The sequence below is a fragment of the Leuresthes tenuis genome, unplaced genomic scaffold (assembly GCF_036924035.1).
Source record: "Leuresthes tenuis unplaced genomic scaffold, fLeuTen1.0.hap1 SCAF_20, whole genome shotgun sequence".
Classification (NCBI taxonomy): Eukaryota; Metazoa; Chordata; class Actinopteri; order Atheriniformes; family Atherinopsidae; genus Leuresthes; species Leuresthes tenuis.
Window position 1 is genome coordinate 2,536,170 of NW_027325374.1, and position 26,347 is coordinate 2,562,516.

At 40.1% G+C, this 26,347-nt stretch overlaps 1 protein-coding gene across 1 annotated transcript; it reads left to right on the forward strand.

Annotated features, from left to right (window-relative positions):
• The first annotated feature begins 14,623 nt into the window (after positions 1 to 14,623).
• On the forward strand, positions 14,624 to 25,388 carry gpr142 (G protein-coupled receptor 142). Its single transcript, XM_072373566.1, has 3 exons — positions 14,624 to 14,783; positions 21,531 to 21,685; positions 23,456 to 25,388. The coding sequence occupies exons 2-3, from the start codon at positions 21,547 to 21,549 to the stop codon at positions 24,400 to 24,402; spliced, it is 1,086 nt and encodes a 361-aa protein (XP_072229667.1). The 5' UTR covers positions 14,624 to 14,783; positions 21,531 to 21,546; the 3' UTR covers positions 24,403 to 25,388.
• Positions 25,389 to 26,347: the final 959 nt, after the last annotated feature.

A 26,347-nucleotide genomic window follows, 5' to 3' on the forward strand; every position in this document is an offset into this window, starting at 1 on the left:
CAGCTGGGTCGGGCAGCCCACTGAACCAGCTCACAGATTGTTCAAATGTAGGTGAGAATAATCACAAATCTGGGATTATTAAACCTGAAATAGACAAATTTATGGAGTATTTATTCATCTGTATATGTGGAATATTTGGGTCACTGAGGAAAAAAAGAGGAAGAACTTTTTTATAATTCCTCATTTCAAGAATAAAGTCTAAATACTTTGAGAATAAAGTCTAAATACTTTGTGAATAAAGTCCAAATACTTTGAGAATAAAGTCGAAATACTTTGAGAATAAAGTCGAAATACTTTGTGAATAAAGGCGAAATACTTTGTGAATAAAGTCGAAATACTTTGAGAATAAAGTCTAAATACTTTGGGAATAAAGTCTAAATACTTTAAGAATAAAGTCGAAATACTTTGGGAATAAAGTCGAAATACTTTGGGAATAAAGTCTAAATACTTTGAGAATAAAGTGGAATAATTAGGATTAACCAGCATTAGTGCCACATAAATGAAGTGGTTTAACTGTAACTCAAAAGGTTTTAGTGAGGAGGAAATTTTCTCTTCATACATAAACTACTTTGTGATGATTCATGTTTATTTGAGACAAAAGAAGAACGGTTTATAAGCAGGAAGGTCTGCCTGCATGGCTTTAAACTGTATTTACACTCTTCACGTGCAGTTATGTGTGTCAGTGTGTTCACCCGGGTCACATGTGCGTGACATATTGTCACAACCAATTTATTTACAGCTTCGGGCTGCAGAACGCTTCATTAGCTCTGACAGAAAGTTCAGCCATCGATTCCGTCTGTGAATTTAATTCAGCTCCTCAGATTCTCCTTTTAAACACTCATTTCACTTTATGTTTGTTGGTTTGAGTCCGTCTGTGTGGCTGGATGCTCGCCAGCAGCCGGTTAATCATACAACGACTTTCAGCTCCTAACATGTTGCTGTTGATGGTTTCGGGCCTTTCAGATTTTCAGAATATTATCAGGTACTATTATTAAAAATAGTGAAAAGCTTCAAAGTATTTTGCTAGTGATTCGACATGTATGTGCGAAGAGGAAAGAAAAACAAATGTTTAGTTCTGCACAGTTTAATTTAGGGGTGAAAAACAGTGATTATGCTGGTTTCAGTGTCCTAAAGTTACACCAAGAGGCTCATCTGCACTCTGAAGCTCACAAAGAAATCACTCAAATCATCATTATTTCGACTATAACTCCGTAAAAAACATTTTAAAAATGCTTAAAAAGCTTAGTCCTCTTCAACAATCAAACCAAACCTACAAATTTATCTGTGATCCAAGCAAAAAAGCCTCATGATTGGCCTTTTATTTTCAGTAAGTATTCACATCCTTCAGGACTTATTTTGTATTTATAAAGGAGTTAAAGTTTTAAGACGGTATAAATACTCTGTTCCAAGTAAAGTATGTGACTCAGAAAAATGTTTTTCTAAACTATAACTGATGTTCAATTGTTCTTCTTTTATATTGTTGCTGAATATATTCTGTGTAAAAGCAGCTTTTTAAAGATGGTTGAACTTCATCTCTCATTCATTCCAGCTGCAACTGATAATTATTTCCTGAGTGGATCAATTTGAGGATTGTTTTCTCTCTCAGTCTTTTGCTTTGTAAAAATTCAGATAATGGTGTAAAAAAAATGGGTCAAAGGTCACAGCATTGTACAGAACAAAGGAAAATGTTGTAAATCGGCACATTTGAGAACCTGGAATCATAACATTTTGGATCATTCTGCAATCATTAAAGCAGTTTTTTCATTACAAAGCATCATATTAACTATAACTTCCTCATCTTTTGTGCAAAAATCTTTATTTGTGCTGTGAGATACAAGTAGAGGAACAAGATTAGCATATGAAATGTGAGGTGACAGTAAAATAACTCTGTTTACGTTCCTTTTCTGCAGTTAAAGCCAGAGAACACTGCATTTACACTCAGTTTCCACCAGAGGTCAGACCGGTTGCAGCTCCAGCTGTCAGAGTCTGGGCTGCTGAACACAGTCCGCTTAAAGCACAAAACACTAACACAACATCGAGTGGAAACTCCACTAAAAGAAATTAAAAGAAAAAGAATATCAATCAAAAATGACACAAGACATTTTATTCTCTTTCTTGGGATGAGGTTCAGGTTAAATCAATATACATAACTCCATATAATAAGCTTTAAAAGGTGACATATAGTGTAAAAACCCTTCTTCCTGCTCCTGGGAGCATATATCAGGGCGTCTGAAGCCACCAGCAGGTGTAAAACTCCCCCAGAACACAACCCTGGGATTTATTTAGTTCCCTTTTGTTTGAAAGGTTCTGATTTTCATTTCTAAAGTACTCACTTCTTAAGCTCCACCTCCTCTGCTAAGCCCCGCCCACTCCCATCTTCCCTGCTGGACGGATGAAGCCAGCTTCAGGTGGTTCTGATCAATACTCACCTGCATTCACCCTCTGAGCTCCTTGCTTCTCTTTACCTTATTATTCCGCAGTACTACGTTGTCTCCTTCATGCCTTCTTTTCTCTTCTTTTCTTGGTCCATCCTGTTAATTCCTGCTTTGTTCCTGCCTTTTGGTCCGAGTCCAGACATCAGCCTGCTTTCAGCCTTTAGTCGTGCATTTTGGGTCACATTTTGGACGTACTCGGTCTTCTCCAGGCTCACCGCCATAATCTCAGGATCCGATGACTATTAATTTTTCAGTGGAAAAACTAGGAAACATTAGCAGAACGTGACATAAAATCCAAGACACTAAAAAAAGTGAATTACATGAGGAAGAATCTTACAGGAGGCATTTGGTGTGAGGTGGTCATCAAACTCAGTCCAGGCTGTTTTAAGGCGGTCTTTCTCGCATCACCATCGTCCCTTTAATCCCATAATTTCTTCCTACGAGATAATAGGAAAAGAGCTTTGAAAAAAATGTCTATCTAAAGTCTAGCTCAGTCGTTCTGCGTTTTCAACCAATATGTGCTAAACAAGAAGCTGTGGCTGAGCGTAACCATGGCGATGGGCCAGAAAAACGCACGGTTCAGTTGGACCGTACAAAAGGAGGAGCATTATGCATTATGTCAACAGCACAAACGCTTCTGCAGTGTTTCAAGAAGAAGAAGAAGGACAGAAAGGGGGAAAAATTGCTTTCAGTCGGCTTTATTGTTAAGAATTTCCAACAGGTGCATGATGGGAAATAATCAGAAAAATCTAGGGATTTACATTGATACTGCCTTTACATTTCAATCTTTTAGTACTTTTAGGGAAATGTATGTGTAAAAAAGTGAGAATTTAAGAGTAAAACTTTTTTCCTACAGTCCATGGTCTACTATTTGCTTTACAGAATGATTAATTATGTTTCCCAGCCTAAATGTGTTGTCCACAACAGTGTTTAAATCTAACTGTGTAATCACTTGGACTTAAATATTGAGATTATCACTGAATTCGTGTTTGCTTTACAGCTAAAAGTCAAATACAGGTCTTCATGAGATAAATAGTGAGGAGTCTTTGCCAGATGGAGTCACTGCTTTGGTATGACTTGAACAAATAAGACGGAAATGTAATATTCATCACTGCAGAGCACATTTCTTACTGGTTACTGCTGCAGTCATCCAGCAGCCAACACCCAATTATTCCAATTTCGATAATACACATTTAATTATGTCATTTGTAAAGCAACAACAAGAGTGGAATACTTTTAGCAGGATGAATTTGCTTAAAGGAGAACATGCAGTCACAAAGTGTACGTCTGAGTGGAGTTAATTTGGCAGAGTTTCACTGGAAAGCGGCTCAGGTTTCAGACACAGAGTCTTATGGCCTGAAGGCTTCACAGAGTGACAGTCTGGAAAGCCGAGGTTATGGCAGGCGTCCAGGCCGAGGTCACCGTGAGACGAGCTCAGCCTCAGCATCGATTTATCTCACTAAGGCGGCTCGACTACCTCTGCTTTCTAACTCTTTTAGACCTCAAGAACATTTGCTTTAATGCGGGAAATGTATGCAGATAAAGACTATAAATCACAGAAAAGATGCACAAACCGCAGGATACAACTTCCTCAGAATGTAACACTGAGCAACTTCAGTAAATTGATTTGGAGAAGAGTTATTTCAAGAAATTAACCACATAAAACATGAGAGGAAACTGTTACTAAATATGTAAATTTAAATGTAATTTATTTCTACAGCCCTTTACAACAATCCATTTCGGCACCAAAGTGCTTTACAGCAGATAATAAATAAAGAAAAGAATAAGTACAAAACAATAAAATAACAGTAAACGCAATAAAATACAGCAAAATTGAATAAGATAATATAAAAGTGTCACCATACTACTGGGTATTAAAAGCCATCTGAAATAAATATGTTTTTAGCCTAGATTAATAGGTTACTTAAATAATTTAATTAAAATTAATTAAATTGAGGTCTGATAGGTTCATTAATTAATTAATAGATTAATTAAATATAGGTGACGTATAATATATATATTAGCTTGACCTATAAACCCACAAAGAAGTATTTAGCTATTGTTAAGCTAATTTAAAGCTCCAGAAGCTTTTAAAGCAGTAATTTAACAGTTTAACTCAATAACGTTAGTTTTTTATTGTCAGTACCATGTAAAACTGTAAATTACAGTTCTATGGGCTGTTTTGCTTGTTTGTTGTTGTTTTGTTTTGTATTTAACCAATCACAGACTGACTCTCGGTGTTAAAATGTGAAATGTTGAAACTTTATCATTAAATTACATGGTGCTGGCACATGAAATGTGCTAAAAAATATCCTCGGTAGGTTTTTGTAGGCTTGACACTGATGTAGACTTTCAGGAGACAGCAGAGATATTTTTACACATCTGCAAGCGTTGCTGGGCAGCAGATCGGTAAAACCTAGATACTCGTAACAAATTAAATTAGGTTATTAAAAGGCATTAGTCAAAATATATACAATAGTTTGAGTTTTTCACATTGCAGACAAATGTGTTATTGACCACTCAGCCAAACATGATTGATAAAAACAAGCAAGTAAATAAAAGAATTCTAATAAAATGATTAGTGCTATTTGTTCTGAGGCACCGGTGGACTGTTTGTGAAGACTTCTTCTTCTGAACAGATCTCAGAGCAGTTCAAATGAGCAGCACCAATGAGGCAAACCGAGTTTTACCAAGTGCAAACTCCATCCATCCATCCATTTTCTATCCCTGCTTAATCCGTCGGTCGGGGGCTGGAGCCCATCCCAGCGAGAGGCGGACCCTGCACAGGTCGCCAGTCCATCACAGAGCCAAGTGCAAACTCACCTTGATGCTGTAGATGAAGTTAACATCGTTAAATTGTACAATCCTCACAGTGTGTCCTTACTGCAGAGAATTTAGCCGAGACGTTGGCTCAAATCTGGCAGTCACAGCAGTTTATTTGTTAATATTAGTGTTAGAAGAATTCTCTCAAAATTAGGCTCAGAGTCGCTGGAAACGATTAACACAAAACATTTATTTCTTGCAAGAAAGAGACGAGTCGGCACAACCTGTCAGGAAGCTGCTCAGAGTTGTCCGCTAACAAAATGGTGCTATTGCTATTTATATTGTTTATGTTTGCTGGCCACACGATATTATGGGAAAAGGCATTACTGTCCATTTAATGTTATGGGAAGACGAGTTCAGACAGTCAAAACACTTTTGCTTGCTACATAGTATTATGAGAACCAAAAGACAGGAGGATGCCCCCCCCCCCCCATCACAGAAACTCTTATTCTTGCAGCTTTTCTCATAGTATAACTATATCATTTTTCTAACAATTAGCCATCTCCTATACCAGTTTTTTTAAATATCAAGTGAAAACTGAGGCGGGTTTTGGTGGTGATCCAGAAATCTATCGTAGCCATAACTTCCTCTTTCGCTCCATCAAGCATTGATCTGATTCACTGTGCTGGAGTGTTTCCATGTCAGCTTTACCGGGGGCGCACACCAAAAGCGGCGTGAGCGGCCAGCTGCCGTTCATTTTCAATGTAAGCTGGCGTCAATGAGCGGCCGGCGTTCTGAGCTTCGTGAGCTTCAAGAGTTGAGAAAGGCTCAACTTTATGCAAATGAGCAGTGAAGCGACGCGACGAATTAGTAATTAGGGCCGATCTGGATTCCGAAGGCGGAAAAAAGGCGGAAAAAAGGTGGAAAAAAGGCGGAAAAAAGGTGGAAAAAAGGCAGAAAAAAGGTGGAAAAAAGGCAGAAAACGGCAGAGCGCAAACACAAAGAAGGCCCAGAGTACGATCCATGGTGAAAGAGGGAACCGCTGTATGGATGGATTATTATATATATCTGCTAGTTGCTATACATATAAGCCCCGCCCCTTTGGCCGCTTCCGGCGGTAGAAGAAGTACAAGCGGCGGGTCGTGAGCGTCGTGAGCGGCTGTGGTCGCTCACACCAAAAGCCCCCGGTTAGCCTTCATAAAAATCATCCGGTTTTCCCTTTCTCATTGTTCCTTGTTGTTTTAAAAAGACAGTCTGAGCATCCAGGGAAGCCCTATTTCTGTGCATCGTAGAGGGCCCATTTATAGGAGTGTTAGGACTGAGGTTGGCTTGTGCTTGCCCAGATACTCAATCCCACTGCGTCATGGATTTTAAGTTTTAGACAGAAGAAACTCCAACTCCACAATTCAATAAAATGTCTCTTTACCTTTTCATATTTTAAAGTAACTAAAGTCTAAAACACAACGTATGTTTCAAGGTCAAAATTTCAAAATGTGCTTTATCTGACTTTAAGATCAACAATGATTGTAAATATGATGACATCCATCCAGCCTACAGAGGAGAGTTTCAGTTTGATTTCATTCAATTATGTCCATTTTCTCAAGTTTAAAAAAAGCAAAACAGAAAGAAAACAGGTTAGAGCAACGCTTTAGAAGTTAGAGGAGAAGAGACTAGCCCAGAGGGCTCAGAGGCTGAGATACCACAGTTCACAACTTTGGTTTCCAGCCCCACACCTTAGTGCCTTAATGTGCAGGACTAACAGGGAGATTTGTTTTTATGACAGCGTTCTTACATCCCACAACTGTAGGGGGAGACAAAGAGAAAAAGATTTGCTCTACTGTTACTTTAGGAATCAAATTAGTTTTAGTTGATTCAGTGGAACATTGAAGGCATTCCCTAGTGGCCGTCTGTGGTATTGCGTTTTAAAGACAGTTCATGTTCAATGTTCTTGTACAATCTATGGTGATACAATCTTATCACCATGGACGTAATGTCATAGCAAAGCCAAATCAGCTGCTATCTTCTAGTGGGCACAATAACTGCTTTGTACAGTTAAAGTGGTGAAAGGACCCATAGAAGTCTAAATTTGGAGACCTGATGGGAATCCTGATGAAATTCAGTTTTTAAGGGCTATTCTTACTTTCGTGTCGACCCTTATTATGGTCCAAATTGACATGGTATTTGGTAAGTAGCTACAGGACAAGTGAACCCAGAAAGCTGACTTGCATCATTTGAAATGTCTGAATGCAAAATGTGATTTATTGCTGAAAGAATGCAAATAGGCAGGAGGCTTGGCCAGGCTGAGCTGTTTCCAGCAGGCATGGAAAGTATCCATGTCAGAGATTACAAGCAGGAAATGGAGGCCGGGCCTCTACGGTTTAGAGACTTGGCTGGTTGGAGAGAAGTGAAACTAGGTTGGGCTGTACAGGGCCGGAGCTACAGGTGGAGAAGGCTGGATAGAGTTCACGATTAGTACAGGAAACAATGAGGATCATCGCAAAAACCCACGCAGCAACTAAAGAGGTTGGCTAGAAGACAGTGTGCCGAAGCAAAGCCTACAATCTGACGGTGTGGTTGTGGCAGGGCAGAATATATGAAGTATGTAAAGATGGGGTCTTGATTCCTGACTGGTTGCAGTTGGTGGGGTAAAAACTCCAACTCCAGAACCCCTGATGCCACTTTAGTAATTAGGACAGAAACTGAGACAGACACTTGTCTATACAGGCATTTATCAAAAAGATATCTTCCCTTTGTCATAAGAAATCAAGTCCACACAGCACCATTTACTAAAAAACTACCTCCATATGCTAACAGGTAACTGTGTAGGTTTTAGCTCTTATTTTGGTGAAATTAGGGGTCCTCTTCCAGAAGATCTGAGTCCTGTAGGGTTCATCTGGTTAAAGTAAATATAATAGAATAGCAGGACTAATTAATAGTCTTTTAAACTAATAAAATAAGTAAATTTTAAAGGTAGAGACTTTAAAATTGACATATGTAGCAAATACATAAGTATGTGAGAAGTTATGATGCCGGTTGTCTGTATGAATGTGGTAAAAAAAAGCAAAAACATCCCTGATTGTACGAAAAACAGGGAGGGGAATTTAGCTACTCTTCTATCAGTGTAAGCCACTGCCTTAGTGAGCCTTATTCCAGAAGTCTTTTCTGTCCACAAAAGGAGAAACGAATTCCTACTGATCAGCGTCACAAAACAAATGTATTACCTCCAGCTTCCGGTCCAAGAGGTCTGATAGATAACGAATCATGTCTGTGCATTATTATTAACTGGAAGGTTCATTATTGGCATGACTGACCTCCTGCTGCAGGGCAAGGTCAGGGGTACGATACTGTATGTCAGATAAACACACAATGATATGCAGCTGCAGGGTGAGGGCGGCCATATTGGGTCACAGCGAGCTCACGTAGGGATCAGGTTTGCAAATGGTTTGTCAACACACTTTAGATGAATTAGGCCATCAGATCTGCTCGTTAAACTCCCTGTTTGCTTTGGAGCTCGGCTATCGTCAACAATTTGCAGCCATGAGACGTGCGCTCTGAAAGGATTTAGTTAAATTAAGGAGACATTTGTCTTGTGCAAAACAACAAGTCGGCTCCCAGATCCACTGATGGTGGTGATTTCCTCACTGCTAATTATGTTAAGTTTCAAAGGCTGTTAAGAATACATATGTTACATTTGTGCTACTGGCTGTCATTCGCTGGAGGCCATTTGAACTACCGTGTCCCAATTCCATCTCTTTACTTTATTCTTACATTTTTCCTTTGGCTTTTTGTGTCACTTCCAGGCTTATTTTTGGAGATAAATCAGAATGCAAAAAAAAATGTTCTTTGTGCGTTTTTACCACTGTTTTTGTATAAAATCCGACTATTAGTTTACCCTTAGTTTTAGCTTAAATAAGCTGCTTAATGTAGATAAACATTAAGCAGCTTATTTAAGCTAAAACTAAATATTGCAATTCAAAGTAGGACTTCAAATGGCCTACGGTGTCACATTTTGGGAGGCATAACAGGCAGATGGTCTCAAAGGTCTTAAGAACTGAACAAAGAGATCTCAGAGGAGAAAAAATTAACAGGGAACAAACACAGATAACATGAAAATGATCCGATAAGGACCAACAGTGGACTGGGAATACATATACCTGAGTATACCTGCAGAGGGAGTGATGAGGGGAATAAAAACAGAACTTTAAAATGCAGCTGTGGCTAAAAACTACTTATCGGTCCACTTCATTGTTGTTTAGAATTTCAGCCAGGTGCATGATGGGAAATAATCTGTGAGAAATCTATTTGTGCTCCTACAAATAATGATCTGGACTCAAAATCTTTAGATTGTGGCTTAAAACTCAGCCGCTAACTCGTCTGGTGGAATTAGCAGCAGCCAGCCTGAGATCGTAGGCTGTGGGTTAACGGAGACCTCAGACTTGCGATTTCCTGATTCAGTTCGAAGGTTCGAATCACGAACTGATCAGCTCCAGTGACGTTGTCTTCAGATGTGAGCAGATGTGTTTTCAAAGATGTCTCATGTATAAGAAGCAACTATGACAGTTTAGCCATGATCTTCCACAGCTGAAGATATGTAAAGATGGACATATATATCTTTTTTATATTAGTTTTTTCGAAGTTCTGTTGGAGGCATTAGATGCTGCACAGATTAAAGTTTAGGAAAACTATCATTTAATGCATTTTTTAGTAGTGGTACAATCTACGGCTGTAAGTTGTGAGATGATAATGTGTCACGAAGCTGTTTTCTTACAGTCAGAGTTCACATAAAATAACAGGAATCACAATGAATTAATAGAAAAACATGGAAACCGTAACCACATAGTTAACCATCGAGGGGAGAAGAAAGCCATGTAGTTGCCTGATTTTCCTTCATACCAGACCGACCCTCGCCTGCCACTTTATTAGGAACACCTGTTCAATTACCTGTTAACACAAATAGCCAATCAGCCAATCACATGGCAGCAACTCAATGCATTTAGTCATGTGGAGGCGGTCCAGACGACCTGCTGAAGTTCAAACCGAGCATCTTAAACTCCCAAACACTGTAAGATAATGATTGTGACATTAGCCAGTTCTGGAATACTGGAGCAGTGTTTTATAGTCAAGAATAAAACTCTATTTTTGCTGAAATACGGTGCGTTCAGTGCTCAGAGGCCTGCAGTTGGACCCCTTAACAGCCCCGTGAGCTTTGTGGAAATTAAATTAAATTTAGACAAATAAATGAATGAAATACCTGACTTTTGCAGGGTTTCCAACTCCCACAGTTGTGTCTTTCTGTCGGTAATGCTGCCAAAACTAACCTCACACCAAATAAGAGAAATAGAAACGGTTATATATACCGAACAGGGTTTAGAGGACATCGGGCCTTATTAGAGGTTCTCACCAGCATCTTATTGTTGTTAATGCCTACTTTCTCACCAGTTACAATAGCCTGACCAATCATTGTTTCTATTTCCGTTTGGGATCAGTTTGCGTTGTGATATTAAGAAGTATGTGACTGATCTTGAATGCAGCTAAAGCCAAACCTCCCGGTGGGGAACGATAAAGTTTATCTTCTGAAGAAAGAGCTCAAGTAACAGATTACTGAGAATGAATGTGATCCAGCTTTTGACCAAATGTAAGCAGGGGCTGAAGTAGCTGTCTCCTGTCTGTGTCCTGTCTCCTGACACAGGACGCTTCATAGCCCACTAAACTTCAGACAGGTGAGCTGTCTTCGTACGGTCATAGTTTATAAGCTGAGGCAGCCGTCGGCAGGTTGAGTCCTGACCTTCATCACGGCTGTCAGGACCTTTTTGTTTCACAGTAAAAGTCTAATCTGTTTGACATATCAGGGTTTGTAACACACGGATTCTTCCATTTCACTGTTCATTGTGCCTGTGGAAGTTTACAGCAACGTCTGTAATCACTAATGCAACAGTCAAAATATGGCAACCCGTTTTATTTTGCCACATGTTAAAGTTAGATGAATTATCATTTCACATAATCTGAGTTTTTCCAGCTCCGCAGACACCAGATTAGCTGCTATTTATGGAAGCATGTGTTGATACTGTCACCTCTGTTGGTTTTGTTATGTTTTTAGTTCTTAGTTTTCATGTTTTAGCTTTCTGTTAACTAACTGTTAAGTTAGTTTTACCATGTTTTACCATGTTTTTCCCTCAGTAACTCGTGGTCATCAGCTTCACTTCACCTGTGTTTTCCCCCTCAGCTGCACGCCGTCACCAATCACCTCCCCTCAGTATTTAGTTTCCAGGTTCAGGTTTGTTCCCATGTTTTTGGTCATTAGTCACAGTCTGATTTTGTTTTGTCATAATCAAGTTTTTTCTTCATAGTCATAGTTAAGTTTTTGTAATCCGGCTCAGCCTTATGTTGTTTTTTATGTTTAAATAAATCAAGTTTTACTTTAAAATATCTGCAACTCTTCCACGCCTCGTACAACACTCCACCAGTTGGGACAGAACCAACAGACGGGACAGATACTGCAGTTTATTATATAAGGACAGCTCATAATGGTATTAATGATGGTCATATGACTTATTATTGCTGCAGCTGTCCAATAATTGTGGGTATATTATTGTATACAAACTGAATCTGTGCAGGTTGGTTGGAGCGGGAGTTGATTTGTCCGGGCGTCGTTGTACATTAACGCCGTATTTGACTATCAGTAGAACAAGGAAAAGAAAACGACAAATAATAAATTATACCTTTGAGTGCATGTAGCTGTCATAATTACATTTTAGTTGACAATTATTGCAATTAAAGCAATATTAGTTAAGCGTTTGAACCTTAAAGCTACGGACTTTTGTTATGCAGGTTCCCGGGCCTGAAACTGAGGCCCAGGAACTTTGGTTTCCAGCCCTGCATCACACTTGTTTTGCTCTGAAGTCTTTAGGGTTATTTTTGTGGGCTTTTGATGGCGTCTTTATGGTCCCTTCAACACAACATTAAACTCACATGTATGGCTGTACATGTGCAGGGCACACATGGAGATTTGTCTTTATAACGGAGGTGTTAGGGTACGGCAAAGAGCAGAAATCTACTAGATTTTTGCCTTTTATTTATGCAGCTTTATGCCATTTTAAGCCAAAAAATGATTTAAGAACACACATACACCTAATGAAGAATAACTGCTGTTCATCTCTCAGTTTTTTTTAACAGCACATCTCCAGCCAGTTTGCTGATGGTTTTTCAGAATTTAGTATTTTTCCAAATCCTTTTTTGCAGCCAACCTAGTTATTGGGTTGTTTTTTTAAAATTAGCTCTAAATTAGTTAATGAAATTTATGAGGTGAAGCCCTTCAAGATAAACATTTGGAGGCAGTAAATCTCACACTAATGTCACATTGAGCTACAGCAGAAAACAAATTGATATGATTAAAGTGAGCATCAGATGACTCCATGAAATGGAGGAAAACGGCATGGACCCATTGAGGTGTCTGTACCAGAACCCACTTCAGCAGAAATGTGTCCAGCTGATCTGTTTCTACACCTGAAAAAGTTAAACCACAAGATTTTTCAGAACCACAAAAAGAGACTTGCTGGAACTCAGTGAAGCAACTGAATGTTTTCAACCAGAGACCTTCAATTCCCCAAAAGACTCGACATCACAAGCTGGAGTGCCAGAAAGACTCTAACGTTCAGGTTGAGTTGATTTGGATCCACAAAGAATCTCAGAAAAAAAAGTTCCAACGTAGAAACCACCATGCACCAACAAGAAAAATAAAACCTCCCCTAAAACCCCGTAAAAGCAAGAGATTCTTCCACTGAAGAACCCAGCAAAGTTGGCTTTACTAATCACAGCACTGGAAAAGGTCTCGGAGCTTGTGCTCAAAATGGAATTGGTATCATATCTGTAGAAATACCTGATGAACGTAGCTGTAGATAAACGTAGCTCGAGATGAACGTAACTGGAGATATATACGTAGCTGTAGATAAACCCAATGAACGTAGCTATAGATATACCCGATAAACGTAGCTGTAGAAATACCTGATAAACGCAGCTGTAGAAATACCCGATAAACGTAGCTGTAGAAATACTCGATAAACGTAGCTGTAGAAATACCCGATAAACGTAGCTGTAGAAATACCCGATAAACGTAACTGTAGAAACACCTGATAAACGTAGCTATAGATAAACGTAGCTGTAGATATACCCGATAAACGTAGCTGTAGATATACCCGATAAACATAGCTGTAGATAAACATAGCTGTAGATATACCTGATAAACGTAGCTGTAGAAATACCCGATAAACGTAGCTGTAGAAATACCCGATAAACGTAGCTGTAGAAATACCCGATAAACGTAACTGTAGAAATACCCGATAAACGTAGCTGTAGATTAACGTAGCTGTAGATATACCTGATGAACGTAGCTGTAGATTAACGTAGCTGTAGATATACCTGATGAACGTAGCTGTAGATTAACGTAGCTGTAGATATACCTGATGAACGTAGCTGTAGAAATACCCGATAAACGTAGCTGTAGATAAACGTAGCTGTAGAAATACCTGATTAACGTAGCTGTAGAAATACCCGATAAACGTAGCTATAGATAAACATAGCTGTAGATATACCCGATAAACGCAGCTGTAGAAATACCTGATAAACGTAGCTGTAGAAATACTCGATAAACGTAGCTGTAGAAATACCCGATAAACGTAGCTGTAGAAATACCCGATAAACGTAGCTGTAGAAATACCCGATAAACGTAACTGTAGAAATACCCGATAAACATAGCTGTAGATTAACGTAGCTGTAGAAATACCCGATAAACGTAGCTGTAGATGAACGTAGCTGTAGATAAACGTAGCTGTAGATATACCCGATAAACGTAGCTGTAGATGAACGTAGCTGTAGATAAACGTAGCTGTAGATATACCCGATAAATGTAGCTGTAGATAAACGTAGCTGTAGATACCTGATGAAGGTCAGACAGACCAAACTGTGGGAAAATATTTCTATTTTCTATTAAGTTTTCTACATAGAAACTTTGTATAATTAATGTGTTACGACATGTTTATGGTCAGGCCAGTGAAGCTTGTCAAACTGAAATTGATTTCTTTTTAATAATCACTCCTTGGTTGATAAACGAGTTACGTTTTGCTCAGCAGGGTTGTGTAAGCTTCATCGTGGCTGTATGTGGTTGGCATATAGTCTGGAAGCTTTCAGCGTATTTGTTTTGTCACATTTCCAGCGTGAAAACACTTCAGGATTAAATCTCCATTAGCTCCTTCTGCAGGGAAAATTACCACTTTTCATCCCGTGTGGTTTTCCTTCGTATTTTCTTGCACCTTCTCCATTTCATCTGATCTGTTTCCTCCCTTATTCTCACATCAGTCTCCTCCCCCACCCTCCCCTTCATTTTCTCTCCCCTTTGCTTCATTTCTCTCCCCTCGCTCCGCTCAGTTGTTGCAGTGATGTACCGGCTGCCTGGACTCCTCTCCTCCTCCTCCTCCTCCTTGACTCCTCAGCGAGCGTCCAGCAGGGACTCTGTGGGAGCCTCTGGGGGGAACAGCAGCGAAGAGGGGTGGCTGTGATCCAGGTGGAGACGCCGCGAAACTGGATGTGAAGGTAAGTCGGCCGACTGTGAGGCTGAACGTACTTTTAAATCTGTAGAAAGATCGTTTGCTGTTACACATCGTGTTGGAGCACGAAGTTAATCAGCGAAACACGTCTGGATTGTGTCACTTCCATTTGTTTCCTTGTTGACTTTGTGCTACCTAAAGTATTTTCCTGTAGTTTCACACCCCAAATCTTCCAAGAAACAGACATTTGTCATCAACCCAGCCTGTAGTTTGCGCTGTCAGAATTTACTTCTGGATTCAGTCGTCCCAACAGCTCTGACCACAGGTCAGGATTTTGGCCTCAGGCTCCTCTGAACAGCCGCTCCACTCACGATCTGCATGGTAATTTCTTTCCACTGTCGTCTGTCAGCTGCTGATTTTCACTGGAATCCTTTTCCCTGAGCAGCATCCAAGAAGAAACCTCTAACTTTCCTCCCAAACAGCAGCATGCATCTGTCGTGCTGTCATGGGAAACAGCGATATGTCTGCCGAGCGGCTATGCTGGCAGCACCCTTTCTTTCCCAGCCTTGTTGTTTCAGGTGCAGCGTCTCTCGATGAATAATTAAGTGAAGTTCAGTTCAACTTCCTGGGCTCTGAGCCCCCTGCAGAGCTGTGTCCTGCAGCCCCCAGCTGCATTTCAACCCTGGGAAAACTATAAAAAAAGAGTCTTAATCAAAAATATGCCTCTGATCTGCACCGACTGATGTCCTGAGGCTCGACTGGATTTGTTGTGTTGAACACATGTAACTCCCAGAGGGAGGCTCTAATAAAACACCTCTGGAGGAAACAGGAGCTTTCTCTGGTAAAGGAGATGTTGAACTCTCCGAGCTTAAGGATTTAAGAGGTCCTTGGTTCTGTGGGTTATTGATTATCTGAAGGCATTACTGGTCCTTTGTGACGACCTTTTCATTCATCATCTTTCTCACTGTTGGTCCTGAACGATCTCACAGGTTGGATGCAACCGAGATGTTCAAATTCAACCCAAACTGTGCTGTTTTGTCAGTTTTCACTTTATCCAGAAACACTGCATGTGATGAAGTAAGTTCCAGTGATCGTAAAAATATATTTCTGGCTGCTTAGGTCAGAGTTTACTGAGGCTTTGACATGGCAAACATCGGTTTCAGAGGTTTAAAATGGACTCAGATTACATGTTGAGCGGATTTTTGGGGTTGCTGAATATGAGTAAATGCATGTTTTATCCACTACTGACCTCCCTTACAAAATGTAAATATAAGGAACAGCTAATACAGGAAAAAACATAGATATTTAGGTCTAATTTGGGTGGGAAATATTTAATAATTGTTTTCAGTCTTTCAGTGATAGTAAATGAACTTAGTTTAAACTCCAGGTTATGATGTGCATGAATAAAACACGCTGCTGTGTGCCGTTAGCAACCCTGCAGCCCCTGAATGTATCTCTGCACACACACTACACCTCCTATGGGAGCTGCGCACCTATTAATACTGAATAGGACATCTTATCTGAGCACGTGGAATGCTGTTGCATAACGGGGAGGGAAATCGGAGACGTTTTTTATTGATAAACAAAGCCCCTAAAAAAACAACAAAGTGGAATAACTCGAAGCTCACATTTCCTCCGGAGCCGAAGGACGTGGCATTTCATTTCTGGATTAAAGTCTCTGTGAAAGTTCAGTCTTGACCTTGAAAACTGCAGTTGACAGAGCAGACAAATCGTTTTATGCTCTGGAGCTTTCGGTCACATAATTACGATGTAAACTTTTCAGGGACGAACAGAGAACTTCTTCCCCTCTTCTGCTGTTTCCAAGACAAATTGTTGCTTGAAAAAACACTTTGTAAATAAGAAAAACGCGGCTGAAATAATTATTTGGCTACTAATATCTGATGAAAAACAAAAAAACCTTGTCTTTGGCTTTATTGTAAAAGAGATATTTTACCTTCAGATGCCTTAACTGGTCGAGTCAGTGAAGTATTCAGCTGTAGAAGTTGTGAATTAAACAGATTCAGGACATCCAGAATGTATTTCAGAGTTTCCAGACAGCTTAGAGTACTTATTGTGGATTCTGAGACTCTCTTATCATTAAAAAAGAAAGAAAAAAGGGGTTATTTATGAATGTATCTCAGATTTGACCTTTTTTTCTTCTTCTTCTTCTTCCCTCGCAACACTTTTTTGCTTCATGCAGAAACTTGTCTAAAACTGTGAGATTATCTGTTTTTTTATGAATCTTTATTCTTTGTAAAGTAATTCATTCCAGTCTTACTGCTGTGGTTTTCATATTGGACCAAGTGTGGGATGCTCTACATCAAAAAAGCTGCGAAATGGCCCTTTATGCACGTCCCTTTAATTCATGAGCTTCAGCTGTGTCTCGTGGCCTCGGTGCCTCAGAAACGGATCGAGGAACTAGGTAATTATTGCGAGATAACACAACTCCTCGTCTCTCAAGGGCCTCCGTAACTATGAGCATCTGACTTGTTTTGACGTACAACAACTTTTGTTTTGTTCGTTTCTGGGCCTGAAACTGCCCCAGAAACTGCCCCAGAGCACCCGGAAGGTGTGTCTGTGGGGGGTGAAAGACATGAACTGGGGTATTTCAGCCCCATTTCCATCCCTGAACCCCGCTGTTTTACTTTATGGTCTCTGCGTTTGGCTGTGCGTATTTAGGGCTCACACAGAGATTTGGGCTTCGGTCTTTTCTTAAGTTCTTCTTTCTTAAGTTGTTCTTTTCTTAAGTTAGTGAAAGAAAGATGGAAAAGACGACCTCGCTGTCACTCAGCTGTGATGTGAGTCTGCAGCACTAAAACTACAAATGTAGTATAATAGAGATAATAATAGAGATAATACAGAATATTACTTGATTATAAATCTTTTAAATCCTTCTGTCCTTCTGTCCCTATGAGTGGATGAAAACAATGCTGCGTCTCCAGGAACTGTTGGGCAGAATTATCTCCTTTTTCTCATAAAGGTGTTTCGTCTGCTAAAGGAGAATTCAGAGAATCTGAGTAGCTCTTATCTTTTCTGCTACTAATATCTTGGATACAGGCTATTTGACCGAGCCCTCGTTTTCAGGACAGTGGTGTTACATCCCATAACTGAAGAGGGAGCCAAAGAGGAAATTAGCCAAATTCTCCAGCGTCTGCAGGAGTTATGGAAATGATTCAGCTTCAGCTCAAATATCAAAGCTGATCCAGTATGTTCGCTTCCTTCATGTTTGGTGTAACTTTAACCATAAAAACAAAGGTCTGCTGTTTCACTCTGAACCCTGATCTACCCTAAAAGTGCACGTTAAACTGTGAAGGAAGTGTTAACTTAACGTGTTCCACAAACTAATTAATGTAGTTTTATGCTTCAACAAAACAACATGAAGCCACAGATGTAATCTAAGGAGGAATAAATGAAGTCCAGAGATAGTTATCTATGCAAAACTTTAAGATGGCAGCCTGTGATGATCCTGTCTTTTGCTTTTTGAAACATCAAATGAGTCATTTTCCAAATAGTTTGAAGTCTTTAGCAGGTAACAACTGGCTGAAGGATCCGTACTTTCATGGAAAGTTCCTGTAAATACAAGTTGTTTTTGTGCCTAAAGCCAAAAGATAATTCAGGAAACCTGGAAGGTGGTTTGCTGTGAAAAAGGCTCCATTATACTGACCTTTCTCTTTTCTACACTGTAAATCACATCATTGATCTTTGAAATTACGTTTCGATCCTGGTCTTTCTGCTAGTTTATGGTGCTGACAGGTGAATTAAAGCTATTCAATGCTCCTAAATGTTATGATCACATTGCTGCTGCAGGCCATAAAAGGTCCCGGTCATATAGTGGAGCGCAGTGTTTTGGCACATAAATAGGCTCGACTATGGAAGTAATTAAATATGACCAACTGCTCATGGTGGTGAGTGCCATGCTCACATCAGGAGTGTCCCTTCATGAATGGGGTGATTGTGGCTCTATTATCATGTTTACATTGGCTGAGCATCTACAAATGGACTGTCACTGAAAGCTTCAGAGATAACACAATCCAAATATGGCCTCACGGATGAGTGGAGAGAATTAGGAGAGCAGAAAGAGTAGCAGCAGACAGTGAAAAACAGGATGAATGGCACCCAGGTGAAAAGGTCACAACGAGAAGACAGGAGGATAAAGAGCCGTGAGAGGGTGACGGGGTCATCGCTGTCAGCCCATCTGTTGTTGTGAACCTGCAGCTTAATGGACTGAGTTCAAACTCAGCATTTTAACCGGCTTATTGTTTCCACTGTTTATATCTGAAGCTGTTAATGAGAGATCAATATGAACACGCAGTAGCATGAAAGAGAGGGTAGTCTCCATCAGACTAATGCAGTGACACATATATATTAATGTATTAACCGAGGTCCCCTTGCTCCAATAAAAGGTTGATCGTTTTTTGTAAATTAAACTGCGTTTAGAGTCCCTCTTAATCTACATTTTGAAGAAAAAGTTCTCAGGGCTTTAAAAAGAATTGGTTATGGCTCTATTTTCCAGATTTATGAACCCACCAGATGCAGCTTGGACTTAGTGTACGATTCCTGAGGCGGATTGATTCAGTTTTATTTATATAGCACCCAATCACAATATCATCAATTACGATCCAATTCATTGTAATCCAATCATAATCCAATTTATTCATTTCCAAATCATTGTCCAGTTCATACAAAGCCAATTAAAAAGCTGCTTCGCTTATGAAACCAGCAGATTAAACCTAAACTTCTCTTCGAGTCGGCCTGTTAGGAGTGTGCATGAGGCGATGGTGGAAAGAAAAAACTCCCTTTTAACAGGAGGAAACCTTTTAGTGTAACACTCGAGAATTTAGTACGTTTTAACTCTTTGGCTCCTCCTACTGCTGTGGGATGACCCCCCACATTCCCTGAAAACAAATCTCTGTTTGAGCCCTGCACATGCACAGCCGTATGCATGAATTTTTATTTTATTTTATTAACCTTTATTTAAACAGGTAAAATCTCATTGAGACCCAGGGTCTCATTTTCAAGAGAGACCTGTTTTAGGTAGGCAGCAAAACACAAAGTTACAGATTAACTGAACGTACAAGAGACAAAAACAGGAACATATAATAATTAATAATAATAAAATGAAAGAAAAAAGGAACTAGTTAAGTACAGAACATGTGCACTGACTGTCTCACCAGCCTTCCTACAAGTCATTTGAAGTCCTCTAGTGAAATAAAAGTGGACAGCTTCAGCTTCTGTTGGAGCCTGAATTCGATGTCATGTTGAAAAAGCCACTCAGACGCCATCAAAAAGTCACAAAAAGTGACTGCAAAGCAGAAGGGTGCAGGGCTGGAAACCAAAGTCATAAACTACGGTAAATCAGCCCCCCGGGTGCTCCAGGACCGAAGAATGAGTCAGTGTACGTATGTGACTCAGTTTAAGTACACACAAAAACAGAGTTTATCTTTTCTTCTTCCACACAGAACTTGTGCTTTTTTGACAGGAGGTGAAGCAGCAAACCTTGAAGTCAAAGCAACCACGATGTCCTGAACATGTGAAAATTATCCCTAATTTTCTCTAATTAACCACCTTGTTCTCAAAGTTTTCCCAACTCAAGGTCTAACCGTTACCAAGTGACATTCCCTGCCTGTAAAAGACAGAAATGTGATGCAGGCACAACAATAAACTGACTGAAATCCATTACTTTGAGACTTGTGTCATGTAAAATTGCAGATTTAATAGATTTTCACTCTTTTTCACGTCATGAACCTGAAACATTTAGTAACTCAGAACTAACTGGAGACTGTTTGGTGTTATTATTTGGAAGACTTCTTTCATGTGAATTATTGTTTATATGATGTATTCATTGAAGCTTGGCTGAACCTGTGTTCCACTTCAGTTCCAACTAGACAAACTACAAATCTGCATAAAAATATATTTGTTCATAAAAGATAAAAAGAAAATGATGGAAACAGCTTGTGATGGTCTGATAATGCCTTTCAATTTATAAAAAAAGTGTTTTTTTCACACCTTTATAGACTAAAGGATTAACTGAAAATAAACAGTTTATTAATCCATAATAAAACTATTTGTTGGTTTACAGAAATATGGCAAAATTATGTGATATTTGGACTCAAAAGTGTGTCATTTCAAGTCTTCAGAAACCACATCTGCTTTACTCCATTTAGTCAGAACTTTTAGGATTACAAACGGCAGATTTAACTCCCACAAACAGACCAAAACCAACAAGGCGTCAGTCTTTGTGTCAACGCTGTCGTCCAACACTTTCAGCCTTGAGTTTATCGGCTCCGACTGGAGCCGTAAATCTCAAATCATTTCATAAATTCTGGGTAAATGGCAAGTGTTTGGATAAGGCAGGTAGGAACTTTAGGAAAAGTCCCTATTTTAAGCAGCTTACTATCTAATACAGCTGATCCTCATTTCTTGGATGAGGGGGTATCTGCTCAGGGTGGCGTGTGTTTTCAACAGCTAAATATGTGAACCTATATAACAGTGTGGTTCACTGATTTGTTTTTAAGGTTTTTAAGGGCAACAGAGCAGAGCTGGTAGAGGAATTAAAAAGCTGTAATGATGTCATTTCATCATCATCACCACCATCCTTTATATCCCAATTCTAACCAAATCAGCTTAAATCTGGATGTTTCCAACAACTTGTGCCCCAGGTTTTTAAAAATAAATGTTCCAAGAACAAGGACCTCCAGGAGACTAAACTTACATCTAAATGCTCTGCTGTTTTGTACTTTTTGTACCTTTTGAAAATCATGGTTTTCTGTTCCTGACTCATTTTATCCTCCAGGGGAAGCACCAAGGTCATGATCGACTGGCCCAATGTGACAGCATCCGGCCACCAGGAGCTGGGCCTGAAACCTGAGGAGCTGCAGAGGTCCAAATGTGTCCTGGGCTTCATCCCTGTTGTCTACTACAGCATTCTGCTCTGCGTAGGAGTACCAGGTAAACAGTAAACACATCTGAGCACAATAAGGGGACCTAAGACCTAAGAAATCAATACAAAAGTCAGTTAGAGGTACATTACGGGTGTTAATGGACTAGTGAGGTAATACACCCACTGATGGTTATTCTCACAGGTTTATGTCAATCTAATCATCTCATAATCAGTTAAGTATTTATTTATCCATCACACAAGCCAACAATTTTTTAATTCTCTTTTGTTCAAATTTACCAGCTCACAGAAATTTGATGGACAAAGCTGCTATAAATCAGTGATGTTTGGTATTGATCCAGCAGGGATTTATAGTGTTCAAAACAACCAAAGACATGAACACATTCAGGTGACCTCCAGGTCAAATCACTAACTGTCCTTAAAAGGTAAATAAATCTGAAAGCCAAAGGGCCCGAGTCAGCCGTTTCACTTTCCAAACTGTGGAAATATATCCGTGCAGAAAGCAGCGTGTCTTTCAAAAGCAGAGAGGACAACCTCCAGAAAAAAAGAGAAAGCAAGCTTTGAAATTAATACAAACCGTGAAACAGGCTAATAAAAAAAAATAAATAAACAGAGATACAAGTTGCTGCACGGATGGCAGTCACTGCTAGCTTCAAGGCTAATTAGCATTTAGCACTAGTTTGGTGTTAAACTTTTGACTCATACTGATTTATATTAAGCTATTTTCTCATTTAGTGTTATGAAAAAGCTATTGGATCTTAAATATTCGTAATAGTTAAACAGGCTAACAAACAAACAGAGATACAAGTTGCTGCACGGATGGCACTCACTGCTAGCTTCAAGGCTAATTAGCATTTAGCACTAGTTTTGTGTTAAACTTTTGGCTCATACTGATTTAGATCAGGTATTTTCTCATTTAGTATTAAGAAAAATCTACAAGATTTGGTAGTTTTGCAATAGCTATACATTAGAGTTAATAATAGATAATAAAACACAAAAATTACAAGGAGCAAATAAGTTTATTTTAGCAAGACAGTTCCAAATAAAGCTGACTTCCTGTCTTGAAAGACTGGGATCTGATGGGTTTAGTACTGGTTTTGTCATACTATTTGTGAAGAAGCAACAAATGACACTGAAAAAATAAGGTGTGCTTCATTTTATCTGGAATATCTCTGGTTAAATTAGACCCCATGTTACTTAATTTAAACATACAAACAACTGTAAATATGTCGTTAAATCATTTTTAGATTATCGAAAGGACCAACCTGCATTTAAACTATTAATACTAATATTATATTGAACTATACAAGGCTGTAAGATGCCAACAAAAATGTAAAGAAAGGTATTTATTTATGTGAACAAGTAAGATAAAAAAAACTTCAATGAGGTTGGCATCAATCAAACAGGAATCTCATGATAATGTGAATAATCGTTTAATGTCAAAAAGGAAGTATCATTTGGCATAATTTCAGAATAAACTGTTCAGCTGTAATTTCATCAATTTTAATGTGTCACATGAATTGTAAACATGGAACTTAATAAGCTGTGTTCTGACAGCAAGATACCTCCAGATATCGATAAAGAGGCAGTTGAATACAGAAATATTGTAATGATTTGGCGTGATTAAGGTCATGACTGTAGCTCAGGAGGTAATGAGGAGTGTTGGAAAGCTGAAGATCCTTCATTTTAGTCCAGCATGAACATATTTATATAGTCAATCATGATGAAATCCAGATTGTGTTCTCTTTACCTTTAAATAAATTAAAATTAATTCGTAGATTTGCAGCCAAAATCATCACATTCCTGTCCGTTTTTCCCAGTAAACGTCCTCACTGCGGTGGCCTTGTCCAGACTGGCGTCCCGCACGAAGAAAGCTCTGTACTACTACCTTCTGGCAGTGACTGGATCAGATATTCTCTCCCAGCTCTTCATCATCTTCGTCGGCTTCCTGCTGGAGACGGCCGTGTTTCACCGCGATGTTCCCGAGCTCCTGCTGCACTCGGTCAGCGCTGCAGAGTTCGCTGCCAACCACGCCTCCATCTGGTCCACCGTGCCCCTCACGGTGGACCGCTACGTGGCGCTCTGCCACCCGCTCCTCCACCGCCAGATCAGCTACCCGGCGCGAGCCAGGAAGATCATCTTGGTGGTGCTGACGCTATCCCTCGCTTCAGGTGTGCCTTTCTTCTGGTGGTCGGACATGTGGAGGAACAGCCACCCGCCCACGCCGCTGGACACGGTCCTCGTCTGGACTCACGTCACCATCATCTACTTCCTGCCCTGCAGCATCTTCCTGGTCCTAAACTCGCTGATAATCCACACGCTGAGGTTACGGCAGAGGCAGCAGCCCTGCCAGGAGGAGCGTGGCCCACAGCGAAGACTTGGGAAAACCACCGCCATGCTGCTCGCCATCACCTCCGTGTTTTCGGTGTTGTGGGCTCCCAGAACTGTGGTGATCATCTACCACCTGTATGTGTCCTCAGTGCACAGAGACTGGCGTGTGCACCTGGCCTATGACCTCTCAAACATGCTGGCCATGCTCAACACCGCCGTCAACTTCTTCCTCTACTGCTTCGTCAGCAAGCCTTTCCGGAGCGTTGTGCGGGACGTGGTGCTGCTCAGAGGGGGGCCGCTGTACCCCCGCCGCGCTCTGCCCCAGCAGCAGGCCCCCAACAATGCCTCCATCTCTTCCCTCTACAGCGGGAACAACAAGCGCTGGCAGCGGGACTCCACCCCCTTGTCACCACGCAGGGCCAGAAAGCCCTCATGACCTTCTGTCCCCTCCTCCTCTTAATCCGAAACACCCGGCGTCCCACGGTCCCGGTGCTCTTGGGACCCCAGGGACACGCTGCGTTCCAGGCGCTGCGTGGACAGCAGCCAGTCCGCCCTGGAGCTCTCTCACAGGGCCTCAAACGAAGCGAACTCTCTGGAAGTATGTTTTTGTCTTCTGTGACCTTGGTGTTGTTTGTCCATGTAAATCATAAGATGGCCGCGTATTTATTTTTCTTAAAAAGAATTTGACAAAACATAAGTAGGTATTATTTTCTTCTCCATAAATGGTGGTAATATGACAGAATATATTTTATATTGTTGCATTAGTGCAGAAAGAATCATTTTATCTGATTAATTCACGGTTAGTTCACAGAATCCAACGACTGTGTCCTTTCTGATAGTAATTCTGGAAATAGCAAAGAAGGAGGAAAAGAGTCAAAAATCGAACTGGCTGCTCTGTGTAAAGATGCTGAATCCCACAAACATGATCCACCCTGCTGATCAAAGCCAATCGAGCAAAAGAAATTGTACTCTCAGGCAAAAACAACCACGCAGCTGCTATAGCTTCTAGTTTATTTTTCATGAATTGCAACTCGTTGGAGCTTAAAAAATGAAAGCTGACCGTTTGTGAAGGCCCTGCCCTTCAAACAGCTCCTCCGCTGCTTCACCCCAACACGGCCTCGGCTGCGGCTAAGCAAACTGCAGATTAGCCTGATGATGTGCACAAACGCACGCACACACAAGAAGGAACACACTGGCATGCATGCATGAACATGTGCACACACGGAGCTGACAGCTAGTACATTTCCACTGCACCACGCACTGAATGGGTGAATGATGCATTCACACTCACCACCTTTAAAGATCTGAATCAACCTCGTTGACATATTTCTGTACAAATACATGTTTTTTAATTACAGAGCTTTAAAAGAGTTTTTTGTATTTTTTTGACTGATGAATGGTATTAAATGTTCATGTTTACAATAACAGTACAACCTCATTTAGTTCATGAAAGCTGTTAGGAAAAGGCTTCGTATTTGATCTATTTTGTCTATTTTTAGTGTCTTAACCTTTGCTTTTCTAAAGACACCTTTTCAGAGTTTAAAAGATTGTTTTTGGCTGTGATAAACAGAAATACTCATCCTGTGGCAGTGAGAATTAAACCTTTAACTGTAAAATAAATCACACAAACCTGCAAATTTTACATCAATGTCAGTGATTTATTGTTTTAAGGCTGTAATACATGATAAAGTCTTTCAGATCTAACTCCCCTCTGTCTGATGATGGAAACTCAGAGATGAGTTTAGTTTCTTTCATTGAAGAGTTCTTCCTGGAACGTATTCTGAAGATCGATTAAGGTTCGATCGATCTGAATGTATCGTAAAATATCGATGCTACGCAGCTATGATCTGGTGTTTGCAGAAACAGTTACAGGAGGATCAAGAAATACAATAAAACTGACTGAACTTAGCAAAATAAAATCCTGACTTTACTTAAGACTTAAGGCAAAATGGAGCTGTGATGCAGTGAGTTGTGTCCCACAGGCTGCTTCACTTCACAGCTTCAACTGACATCATACATTCAGTTCAAGTCAGTTTTATTTATATATATAACGCCAAATTACAACAAATGTCATCTCAAGTCCAATTCAAGCCAATTGGAGTTCAATTCATTGTAGTCATAATCCAACCAAATGCTGTTAATTAAATTTATACAAACAAAGTCAATTCAAAAACAGTTTCCCAGCTCAGGAAACCAACAGATTGGACCGAAACTTCTCTTTGATCCAATCGCCGTCCTGAGCGTGCACAAGAGAAAAAAACTCCCTTTAACAGGAAGAAACCTCCATCAGAACCAGAACCAGGAAGGGTCCATCTGCCTGGACCAGCTGGGGCTGAGAGGACAGGAAAGAGGGGGCAACAAGCACTGTAACACCAGGCCAG

Excerpts from the sequence above, each read along its gene's own strand:
- gpr142 (XM_072373566.1), top strand. The coding sequence starts at position 21,547 with ATGATCGACTGGCCCAATGTGACAGCATCCGGCCACCAGGAGCTGGGC. Across the intron at positions 21,686-23,455 it reads GCTCTGCGTAGGAGTACCAG|TAAACGTCCTCACTGCGGTG; the intron begins GTAAACAGTAAA and ends CGTTTTTCCCAG.